Source organism: Nuphar pumila, chromosome 6 (genome assembly GCF_984573655.1).
Source record: "Nuphar pumila chromosome 6, dmNupPumi1.hap1.1, whole genome shotgun sequence".
Lineage (NCBI taxonomy): Eukaryota > Viridiplantae > Streptophyta > Magnoliopsida > Nymphaeales > Nymphaeaceae > Nuphar > Nuphar pumila.
Window position 1 is genome coordinate 118,383,181 of NC_143254.1, and position 12,502 is coordinate 118,395,682.

The following is a 12,502-nucleotide window of genomic DNA, read 5'->3' on the forward strand; positions in this document are numbered from 1 at the left end:
ATAGATATAAAAATTATAAAAAATTATAATTTTTTAATATAAAAGATGTAAGAAGTGAAGGGGAAGCGAGTGGGAACTGACAAGAAGAAGGAAACATAAAGGAAGCTAAGGAAAATCAATTTGATAAACAAGGAGGAAGCGGGCTTCCCACTAAAGGGAATCAAGTTTCTCATATTTTGAAAGTGAGTTTCACAAAGCTACCCCTTTTTTGGAGAAGCAAGGGGTTTTCCACTTCTGAAGAGAGCTTTCGGGGAAATGGGCTTCCCCATGTAGTAAGAAGCTTCCGGTAACTGTGGCTGTGCTCACAAATTGATTTTGACGACCACCATTGTTGAGTTGTTGCTTTTTTACTTTATTTATTAGTCATTGAAGCAAGAAAATTGCCAATTGACTCTACATGAAAATGTGGTTTTTTAAATATTTTTGGTCTTCAAGTAAGAGAAAGAGAGGGAGAAAGGGGTACTTCTATGTCACAAAGGCACGAATATGAAGTTACAAGAGTTCACTCATCTAGTAGGAAAACTTGGGAATGTCACTTAGTTGACCCGATGTCATGAGTTTGAACCATATAGGTGCATCCTTTACCGCGAAGCCCAAGGTGGGTGTACTCCTTGGTGGACATAGGGGTACCTAGGGTTTTACACCAACTAACTTTGTAGCGAAACCGTTTTTCTCTTGTTATCCAAAAAAAAAGGTAAACACGAATAAGGACTTGATAAGAGTACAAGATGCAAATTTGCAAAAATTTTGAAAAATTAGGTAGGATGACATGATTTCTTTTAATTATTTAATTGATTAAAAATAATTTTTAATATTTTAACATATAAAATATGTTTATTTTTGAAATGTTATAAAAATAATAATAAAAAGGGGTACGTGTCATAGCATTTCACATGGTGTGCTTACGTCATGTTGTCACCTAGACACTGCGTCCAAAATGGCAGATCATTTATCTGTATGTATATAAACAATGATTTGCCCACAGGGTTACCAAAAGAAAGGTTCTGCCTTTCTTATTCAATTAACTTTGTTTAGTTTACCATTCTTAACTGCCTATTTTCTCCCGTCCTTTTTCCCGTTCTAATGGCAAGATAGTATAATAGGATCCAGTAGGATTTGAACAGAAGATCAGTCTGACTCATGAGCTTGGATATATAGTCCAGTAAGATTTCAAGATCCAACGGGGACTCCGCTTGTTTGGTAGGAGCAGCTAGTGCACGTCACCTTGTGTTGGGACGTTGCAAGTTCAAATCCAATGGTATTGTTGTATAACTGGTAGGGATCTGCCTAATCCAGCTTGCCTTTCAAAAAAAAAACAAAAAGATTTCAATATCACTTCTTCAACAGTGGAGAAAATCAATGTGATCTCCAAAGATGTGATCCATTGAAATCAGCAATCATAGTAAAGATCCTGGTCCTTGGCTATAAAATCATCTCATTTTCACACACTGAGATTTTATATATATATATATATATATATATAGTGGTAGCTGCACAATCCTTACGTCCACAGCTACAGTGGAATCACACTGGATGGATGGCCAGCACGCGAAAATGGTGCAAAAAATGCTAAAAATGCATTTTTGCATGTTTTTTATCATTAGCTTTACGCTTTAAAGTATTGCTAACGCCCCTAGGTGATGCGCCTGGCATTTTAAAAAAAGGTTTTTAGTGGCGGTTTTGAGCGCATTTAAAGGTCCCAACGGAACTGAGATCTTTAGAGGCGCTTCAGAACCACCACTAAAGGTTTTTTTGCATGGTTTTTTACGGTTTTCAACATTTTTTGCGAGAAAAAATGTTTTGTCCATCACACGCGCGATGGACGCTCAGCAAAACTCCACTGGTAGCTGCGCACCTATGGATTGCACAGCTACCTCTCTCTCTCTCTCTCTCTCTCTCTATATATATATATATATATATATATATATAGAGAGAGAGAGAGAGAGAGGAGTAGATGAGACTAAGCAAATAATAAACAAAAATAGCCTTAGCCTACATGAGTATTTAACCATTACAAGGCAGGACAAGAGAAAAAAATAAGTGTATACATGCTGCACGGAGGCAAGCATCAAAACCTACAACACATAATATCATATGTAGGAACAGAGAAGTGTGGGATGTGGGTTGTGGCATGGCGCATGCATCTACTACTCTCAGTAGACATAGCCCTTGACAAACATCCCCTGCTTAGACTCCTCGGTCTCTCCTTCACCAGTATATTTTCCAAGCTGAGCAAGAGAGTTGGCCTTGGCTCTCAGGAGCAGTGTATCCTGTGCTCCCTTGACGTTCTCTGGTCGCCCACCCCATGTCTTGAGGCAAGTGTTCTGGAGGGCTCTTGCATATGAGAACGATATGTGCCACGGGTTCGGGCCCTGGTTCATGGCATTCAGGTTGAGAGTAGCCTCTACTTCAGATTGCCCTCCAGACAAGAACTACACATTCGAATGCAGAGAAAACGTATATGAGCTCATTGCAAGATGTATATGAACAATGTTAATTCTCACTCTATGCAAACATTAGCCCTTATTCAACAATGGTTGAACTATTGTCTCTAATGCATCCAGGTAGAGAAATGTAAAACATGAATGTTGTAAGGGTTCTCCCTGTTCAACATAGATGAACATAGAAACAAGAAGAATGAGATGATGACACCAATGCTCATAGCATTTTAGGAATGAATTATATTCTCACTAACTCTTTGCATATATCAACTCTTATTCGTTACTTGTTATACTATTGCCTATAATGTTTCCACACACACACACAGAGAGAGAGAGTTAATAGAACATGGATGTTCCTTTAGGTGCCCCCTATTCAAAATTGACGAGCAAAAACAAGGATGAGGTGATACCATAATGCTCATAGCATAAACTATGTCAATTATGTTGTCATTCTTATGTATATATCAGTTCTTATCCAATGCTTGTTATACCATTGCCTAGAATGCTTCCACAAGGAGAGAGAGAACATGGATTTTGTATGCGTGTCCCAATTCAAAATTGACATGAACAAAGAAACAAGGAGGAAGAGATGATACCATAATGCCAGGGACGGCAGGCGGAATTCGACGGTGGAGGAGCTTGAGGGTGTATTCAGCAACTTGCTGAGGGGTGGCCTTGTCCTTGCACTCTGCACCAGGGGTGACCATGCTGGGCTTCAAGAGGATGCCCTCAAACTTGACATTGTTCTCAGCCAAGTAGTAGAAGACCTCAGCCCACACCTTCTGGGCCACCTCGAAGGTCCTTTCAATGCCATGATCACCATCCAACAAGATCTCAGGTTCAACTATAGGAACCAACCCATTGTCCTGTGTACAAATTCCATTTAACAAACACAGAAGTTAAAAGGAATACCAGCAATTGCAGATAAACTACAAAGAAATGGTGAACTTTTTCCTAGTAAAACACTTCTTTTAGGAAGATCATCCATACTTGGGAGATTGCAGCATAGCGGGCAAGACCCCAAGCAGCCTCCTTGACGGCAAGAGCAGATGGGCCATTTGGAATGCTCACAATAGTTCGCCTGTTTTGAGTCACAATAGCAGAAGGTTAATTAGTTTTCAAAGAGAATGAACAGCAAAGCAAGCTGAGCTAAGCAGCAAAAAAACCTCCCTTCTATATATCTTCTACTGTCTCCCGCATGCAGCATACTATTACTATCTAGCGAGAAATCATAGGTGCAAGCTTTATTTAGCTTTCAATAAGGTTTGTTTAAGGATTTTATCTAGGAATTGTGTCATTTTGACATAAAAACATGTTTTTCTATGTGAAGAAATTTTAGAGCATTGTAAGTTCATTTTTTACACACTTAGGAAAACCTGCTTACATGGTACAATCAATTATCCAAAACATGTAGACCACATCTGTAAGGTTACATATATAAAAAACAAAAACAAAAAGTGGAAAACACGGTTTACTAGATTGTACATATTGTTGACAGTAGAAAATATTTGCCATATATATATGAGCCGGAATTTTTTCATGCATGAACACCCTGCCACAGACTTTTAGTAGCATTCTATAATTTCTTGAAGTATGTAGCATGTAACCTATATGTGTATGCTTGTCTCTGTGTTGATCAGAAATTCCAGAAATTGGTAGACTTTTATGTGGCAGCGAGGGTAGATTAAGATACTTTAACTAGGAATTCCTTTGTAGTTGGATTTCTTAGGCCTTGTCTTGGATTTAGACATGTTAGGCTTTATTACAAAGTCCAAAGACAATTTGGTGGGGTGAGTTCAAAACCAGGAACCGAGGCATTTGGAGGTCATTTTCAGATATTGAAACAATCCTAACAGAAGAATTCCCTAGCTAGACTTGAACTCCAATTCCACAATGCAGCCGACGTAAGAATGCATGAAAGAGAACAGATTGCATGCAATGAAAAAAGAAAAAGAAATTAAAGCAAAAGGATGGTCAGAAGTATCATGTGTGTGTGTGTTGGGGGGGGGGGAGGAGGCATATATTACCATTTGGCAAAGCGAGCACCCTGCTGGTAGTACGCTGCAGAACGTGAAGCAAGACCATCGAGACCTTGGCACCACGACTCATCGTTGGATCCAGCAAGAGGCACCAAACCCTGCATTATATATACATGGTCATCATATATATATCATGGCATCACCATCATCATAGCATCATGAAGGCATCACTTTATGCTGATTAATTACCTTGTCGACTTTGATGCCGGGGACGATGTTCTGGCTGATGAGGACGTCGACCATCTTCTTGCCGTCGGTGGTGGACTGGTAGAGGGTCTCCTCGAAGAGGATGGCACCAGAGATGTAGGCGCCGAGGCCTGGGGCGGAGACGAGCAGGGTGCGGTAGGCCTGGCGGTTGGCCTCTGTGTTCTCCAGCCCGATGGAGGCCAGCCTCTTCCCGCACGTCGCATTGGACTCGTCCATGGCCAGTATCCCGCGTCCTGGCGATGCTATGGTTTTCTGCATCCATGGCAACAACTCACTCTCACCAACTATTGTTTTCCTCCTATTAACACATAATACTGATTTTCTCACGAAAAACTGGCGTACTTTTGGATCTTGGAATCAGTTTCCACTATCACCACTACTTGTGCTATTCGTATTTTTTTTTTCTGGATAAACTTATTGCCACTAGCATTACCATTATCATTATTATTACTGGAATCAGTATAATACAGGCAATTAAGTTCGCTCGGCCAGTTTTACAAAACTTAGAAACTTGTGTCAGAAACTTGGAAGAAATCCTGATTCTGACCTTAGGGGGTGCCAGTTTTGAGCGCTCAGACAAATAGTCAAAAACTAACATGCTGTGCCCTTTCGGGGGCAAAAGGGCTGCTTTATCACTCCCATCCACCTATGAAGAAGTTTTCAAAGGAAATGAGAGAAAGTCACGATGGGAAAACCTTGTGTACCACTTGGACTGACCACTTTTCAGTAGGACCCACCGGGGGAAAGAGCAGGAGGTTCTAAAACCTCCTGGTAGCTCAACTTTCTTAGGAAAATCCTTTCATGTAAAGGGAGGTTGAACAGACTTTCTCATGAAAAGGTGGTAAGAAAAAACTGAAGCTCACCTGTGCTAACTTAGCACTTTCCCACCATGACTATAGTGGTAAAGGAATGACAGCTCAACACTTTTCCATGAAAATTACATGAAACAGCCTTAAATGTGGGGATCGACAGCGACCAACTTAGATCACCTACTTTGAAAACCCCGTGCTGGGTCAAAGGATTCATTTTCCACTACCACTAGTAGCTCCTTTTAGAGTGCAAGAAACCAGGAGAGAGAGAGAGAGAGAGAGAGAGAGAGAGAGAGAGAGATTGTTCATTCATTCATTCGTACCGCGGTCTTGACAAGTTCATCAGCGTAGGAGCTGGCGCGGATGACGAGGGTCGACGGAGCGGCGGAGTTGGCCCTGAAACTGGCGGTGGAGGAGCGGAGGGACTGCCCCTTCAAGAAGTCGGACTTGTCAATCACTGGGGATGACTTGAACAGAGACGCAGTCACCATTTCCTCCTTCCACTCTTTAGGTGAGCTCGAACCAACTATTGCTCGCCTCCTCCCTCTCCCTTGCGTTCTGCAATGTAGCACACTCCCTCAATAAGGATAGCTCGCACTTCTTGCGTGTCCATTTTGAGGTTCATATCAGCCTGCCGATCATCTATTGCCACGTGTACGATAATGAACACGTGGACACGTCCAGGACGTTGGGACAAGATTGTGTGAGAGTGGTAACCTCCTCCCCATGACCGTATAAAATGAGGACCATGAATAAAAAGTGGCAGCCTAAAAAGGAAGAGCTATTTGTTTTTGCTTTTGTGGAGTGACCACACTGCCCTTAATCGTGAGTCACTAATTGGGAATGAATGGTGGTGCTTGATAATAAAGAAAGATGGGGCATTACCCACAAAAGACAAGCGATTCCTTCGGATAGAGGTGACTCCTTAAAATCAAGCCCTGGCACCTGCCTGCTATCATCAATTAGATTAGGAAAGTTTTCTCCCCCATAATGTTCCTCTTACTTTGTCTCATTGAAACATGGCCCTACAAGTGTGCATGAAAACGTAGAACTTCACGATTGAGTTGCATTAAGGTCACCACCAGATAACTGCTCAAAATTGTGAGCACATCAACAATGTGTTGGTTGCATTTAGCTTCTCGTGGTTGAGAGACCAACATCACCAACTTATTTTAATGATCCAATGAGTGTTGAGTCATATTGACGAAAGTTTTGTTGCCACTGAATGTTGTAGCTTTTCTGGTCCACAGGCATCCAGAGGGAGAGAGAGAGAGAGAAAACAAATCATTGTAATATGGTCGCCTAAGTCATCGGCTATTTACAATCATTTATATTACTATTTTCGACAAAGTTTATATATCATCATGTATTTTAAAATAAATTTGACTATATAATATAGTTGGTATAAAACGATGGGTTATAGAATATCGTCGGTAATAAGAACTAAAGGCAATGATATTTATCATTAGCTATATTAATTAAAAATGATGATAAATATCATCAGAGATATTTTAAAAGTAGACAGTAATTATTGTCCTAGAAATATTGAAAAGTCATATATGATCAAATGGCCGACGATAAATTTCATTGGTTATTTTAAGAAAATCGACGATAAATATCATCGCTAATAGCTTTGATATAGCCAACGATATATAATGTTGGCAAAAAACTCTTTTTTAAAATATATATATATATATATACATTTACTAACATAGTTTTTGCATGCAAAGTTGCATAGTACTTTTGCATAGTTTGAGAAAAAATCATAAAATTAGAAGGAAAATCACATGAAATCATGCAAAGTTTGCATAGAACTTTCATATTTTTTTTAGAAAAAATCACAAAATTAAAAAGAAAAATGTGTGGAATCATGCGAATATGCATAGAACTTCCACATTGTTTGAGGAAAAAATTCACAAAATTAGGAGGAATCGATGTTGCTGTTGTTACTGATGGTGAAGCAGTTGTTGATGAGGGTGTGTAGATAGCTGCCAGTGCGACTTGGCTAGAAGTTGCTACTGCAGTGTACTCTGGTGGAACCCAGATACCACCCACCACAACAAACTATGTTGGTTGAGCATTGCTCATCGGAATAGATGTACTTGGAACACGCTTTGTATGTAAACGATATTTCTGTTGGCACAAATAGCAATCAGTAAAAATTTTGGAACACCAAAATCCAGATAAATCTTTGACATAAAGAGATGTTGACCCTGTTACTTTCGAATCAACCCCTTTTTATTTGGTGCAAGGGTTGATTTGGACTCCTATGAAATTTGGGAATGCAGCTGAATCGGCTTGTACATATAATTTTTTAAAATTTGTATGTTTTCTGAATTCCTTCAATTTTTTTTTTCAAATAGACGATTTAAACCAAGCCTGTGCAATTCGATTCAGAATTATTTTGGCTGTATTTTTTAATGTATCGAGATTTTCAATTTTGGGTAACGAGTACATGTTTTTAGGATTCTGCTTTGGTTTCGATTTTGGGTTCTGCCTGTATAATTTATTTACTTGATGTTATATTACTTATTAATCAATTAAACTAGTAATTAAGTAATTCTACAAACCTTTATATGTTTAAATGATCATTTATATATTGTTTTTCTTTTAAAATCAAAAGTTAACAAAACCCTATTCGAGTCATCGAGTTGACCCGCCGAGTCACGAGTCAATAAAGAATGAGTCGAGTCCCGAGTCACGGGTTTTAAAACCTTGATTGCAACAACGCTGGGTCTAGACGCAATTCGGCTCGACCGCTTTCCTCAGACAGAGCCACTGGTTGTTTCCGACGGTTTTTGAGTTTTTCGGCGAGAGACGAAAGGCCAAGGTAAAAACTTTCCCCCCTTTTCTGTTTTTATTTTATTTTATTGGCAAAAGAGGGTCTGGTAATTTCCTGTGAAGGATGATCCCATCTGAGAAGGTTGTTTTCTTTCATTCACTAGTTTTTCCAAAAAAAAAAATAGTTTTTTTTATTTTTTTTGAAAATGCAGATACGTGTTCTAGTGTGGCTGGAATATGGTTTTCGGCTCTTGAGAAAAAACAAACAAACACAGGTACTAACTTTTTACACTTTCCCTATTTCAATTTCTGATGATGTGTTCGATCAAGGTCGCACCTCGAGCGGCGATCTGTGGCTTCGAGCGATGATCGGTGACTTCGGGCAGAGGATATAAGGGACGTGTCTCAATGCACACAGGTGATACTCTGATACCACTATAGGATCTGTGTAGGAACTTCATGAAGTGTGTAGAGAGAGAGAGAGAGAGAGAGAGAGAGAGAGAGAGAGAGAGAGAGTACTGGAGAGGGATATGTGAGAAACAACCCGCAGTCAAGGGGATTCTTCTTTCATATGATCCCTTCTGCACGTAGGGTAGAAAAATTTATACTCCACCCTTGGGTAGCCGTTTCCCTGCCCATGAATGTCTCACATTCAATTCCATACAATCTGATATCTATGAAAAATAAAACAAAATGTTTTGATCAAAAACTATTTTTTAAATGTTTTGAAATTGTATTGGATATGCCCACTAATGAGCAATCCCCATGTTAATGAGAGACTGAGCCAAATTCTCTGCTTATGCATGTGAGGGGCGACATGGCCACCTTGGTTGCCATATATAGCTAACAAATACCAATCTAGCAAGTCACCAGTCAAAAATGGCCAAAAGTTTGTTCTCTATGTGGAAGGGTCTTGATGCGGTGGTTAGGGATGACAGTGGACCAGGGCGGGGGACAAGGTCTCCACCCCCACCCCGTTTCAAAATCTGAACCTCCATCCCCTCCTCCATCCCTGCACGGGGATTGATTTTAACCTCCACCCCCGCCTCCATCCCGATCCAAACGGGGCCGAGACGGGCCCATTTCCCGTTTGTCTATAGTCATCCCTTGAAGGATTGGGGACGGGGCAGGACGTAAGTCCATCCACGCCTCCATCCACGCACGGAGATAGATTTTAACCTTCATCCCCATTTCATGCTCTTCATCCTTGGTCCAAACGGGGCGAGGCGGGGCCCGTTGTCCCCCGGTCCACTGCCATCCCTAGCGGTGGTGGAAGGGAAGCACTCCACCCCTTTGCATATTAAACCAGATTATAACTTGGTGAAAAAACTGTTAGGAAAGTTTTAAATTATTAATGGTTACTATCAAAAGTGTTTTGAAAAGTTTAGTCCCATATCTAAGAGAGAAAAGCTTTTCAAGAGGTTTAAATAGAGAGTTTGTAATCTATTCGTTACTTTGGTAAGCCTTGAGTATTTAGGTGGATTGCGGACGTTGCTGCGCATCGTGCAGCAACGGACGGCCGTTCGCGCACACGCGCGCGCGCGCGCGTGCGTGCGCAAGGGCGCTTGAGGCGCAATGTGGCGTTTTGATGGCGCACTTTGCACTTCGCACGCTCGCAGCGGTGCGAGGTGCATATGAGGCGCAAATATCCATTTTGATTTTTCGGTTTTGAGACATCTGGCCGTTTGAAAGGTTTTAATAGCATTTATATTGAGTTTAAGGCGCTTTGTGACTGTTGGACGGTTTTGGAGGCCTTTGATTGACAGTCAAAGGTGGGTGACCGTTCAGGTACCTTTCATCCTATTTTCAAACTGTCAGATTTATGGCCTTTAATCTCATTTATCGCAAAACGTTTTGGCCTCTCTAAAAGGTTATAAATATCTTCTATCTTCGTCTTTTGGATATCAGAATTTCTGACTCTCCAGTTTTCTCCTTTCTTTCTTCTCGGTTTGGCTTGCAGAGTTCATGTGTGGGAGAGGTCATCTGTTCTTGCGAAGCAGTGACTCTCTTGAGGTTCAAGCCTAGTTGTATCCTGGGAACTCAGTCGTAACAAAACCCTTTTTCGCATCTTCGGAATTTCCGGAGTGGGGCGATTGAAGTTCTAAAGATAGCGATCTTAAGAACGTGCCTCTAGGCTTGAATTCTCTTTTCTGAAATCCTGTTTTCACTAGGTTGGTATAACAATTTTAGAACTTCAAGCATGGCCTCTGGTTCGACATCCAACTCCATCAATCTGCTTAGCCGTGACCTTGAAAAACTTGATCGATTTGATGGGTCAAACTTCAAGCGGTGGCAATCAAAGGTATCTTTCTTGCTGTCCGAACTGCATATCGACTATGTCCTCAAAAAGTCTTGTCCCACTGTCGTTGCTGGAGAAGTTGAGACAGAAGAACAGAAGAAAGAGCGAGAGAAGTGGCATACTGACAACTACAGATGCAAAGGGCATATCCTGAACACTTTAGTCGATTCACTCTTTGACCTGTATTCACCATTGGAGTTGGCTGGAGAGTTGTGGAATGCTCTCGAGATCAAGTACAATGCAGAAGATGCTGGTAACAAAAGGTTTATAGTAGATCAGTATGTTAATTTTTCTATTGTTGATGATAAGCCTATACTTGCTCAAATTCATGAGATGCAAATATTGGCCTATAAGATCAAAGGAGAAGGTATGTATCTTGATGATGACTTTCAAGTTGCTGTCATCATTGGGAAGCTGCCGGATTCCTGGAAAGAATATAGGAATCACCTAAAACATAAAAATGAGAAAATCACTTTAGATGGCCTTCTTAAGGACATCAGAATTGAGGAAGAGACTCGTCTTCGTGACAAAAAGAATTCGAGTCCTAAAGAAGGTTATCCTAAAGTGAATTTTGTTAGTAACAAGGGTGGCAAAATCATGAAAACCCAGAAAATCAAAAAGAATTTTGTGAAAGGGAAAAAGCCAACTGATAAAAAGAAAATTAGTTGCTATGTTTGTGGCAAGTTTGGCCATTTTGCTAGAGAATGCAGAGAACGGAAGAGGACTGGTCCTAAGCCAAATGAGTCAGAGGAGAGGCTTGTTGCTGTAATCTCTGAAACCTTTATGGTGGCTGCAAATAAGGACTGGTACCTGGATACTGGAAGCACTGTTCATGTGGCAAACGACAGGAACTTGTTCAAGTCATATGAAGTAGTGGGGGAGGGATGCAATCTCTTTATGGGAAACTCTTCCTCAACTAAAGTGCTGGGAAACGGGAGTGTGGAAATTAAGTTCACCTCCGGGAAAGTCCTAACACTTGAGAATGTCCACTATGCTCCAGAAGTTCGGAAAAATTTAATCTCTGCAGATCTCCTGTCACGAAATGGTTTTAAGATTGTTATTGAGTCTGGGATTGTAACTGTGACCAAAGGGAAAATCTTTGTAGGAAAAGGGTTTGCCACTGGTGGTATGTTCAAGATGAGCATAAATGAAGCTACTACTTCTGTTTATATGGTTGACTCTTATTTTCTTTGGCATTCAAGATTAGGACATATAAACTCTCGTTGCATTCATAATATGAATAACTTTGGTCTTCTTCCGTGTCATGTGAAAATAGAACATAAACATAAGTGTGAGACATGCATTCAAACTAAGCTAACTAGACTCCCGTTTCCTAGTGTAGAAAAGAATTATAAATTGCTTGAATTAGTGCATTCTGATGTGTGTACGATGGATAATGTTTTGAGTCGTGGTGGCAATAGGTACTTTATTACCTTTATAGATGATTACTCAAAATTTTGTTATGTTTATTTGTTGAAACATAAATCTGAAGCATTTTCCAAATTTCTTCTTTATCTAGCTGAAGTACAAAATAGGTTTAAAACAAAGATTGTACATTTAAGAACAGATAGAGGAGGTGAATACTTAGGTGGAGAATTTGATAAATTCTGTGAAGATAATGGTATTATCCATCAAACGTCAGCTCCTAGAACTCCTGAACAGAATGGAGTAGCAGAAATGAAAAACAGAACACTTGTAGAAATGATGAATGCTATGCTTCTTTATACGGGTTTGCATTCCAACTTATGGGGAGAAGCTATACTTTCTGCCTGTTATATTCTTAATCGAGTTCCTTATTCCAAATCTGATAAATCACCTTATGAATTGTGTTTTGGTAAGAAACCTAATCTTAGTTATTTTCGTGTTTGGGGTTGTTTAGCATATATTAAAATTCCAGAAAATAAAAGGAAGAAGGTTGGACCTAAA

At 40.2% G+C, this 12,502-nt stretch overlaps 1 protein-coding gene across 1 annotated transcript; it reads right to left on the minus strand.

The window, feature by feature from the left end:
- Positions 1-1,972: 1,972 nt before the first annotated feature.
- LOC149835892 (fructose-bisphosphate aldolase 1, chloroplastic-like) lies at positions 1,973-6,085 on the minus strand. The gene is made up of 6 exons (XM_090008830.1): positions 5,820-6,085; positions 4,670-4,939; positions 4,469-4,578; positions 3,432-3,522; positions 3,038-3,307; positions 1,973-2,432 (listed from the first exon to the last, which is right to left on the minus strand). Exons 1-6 carry the CDS (start codon positions 5,985-5,987, stop codon positions 2,154-2,156), a joined length of 1,188 nt encoding a protein of 395 aa, XP_089864956.1. The 5' UTR covers positions 5,988-6,085; the 3' UTR covers positions 1,973-2,153.
- Between the last annotated feature and the right edge of the window lie 6,417 nt (positions 6,086-12,502).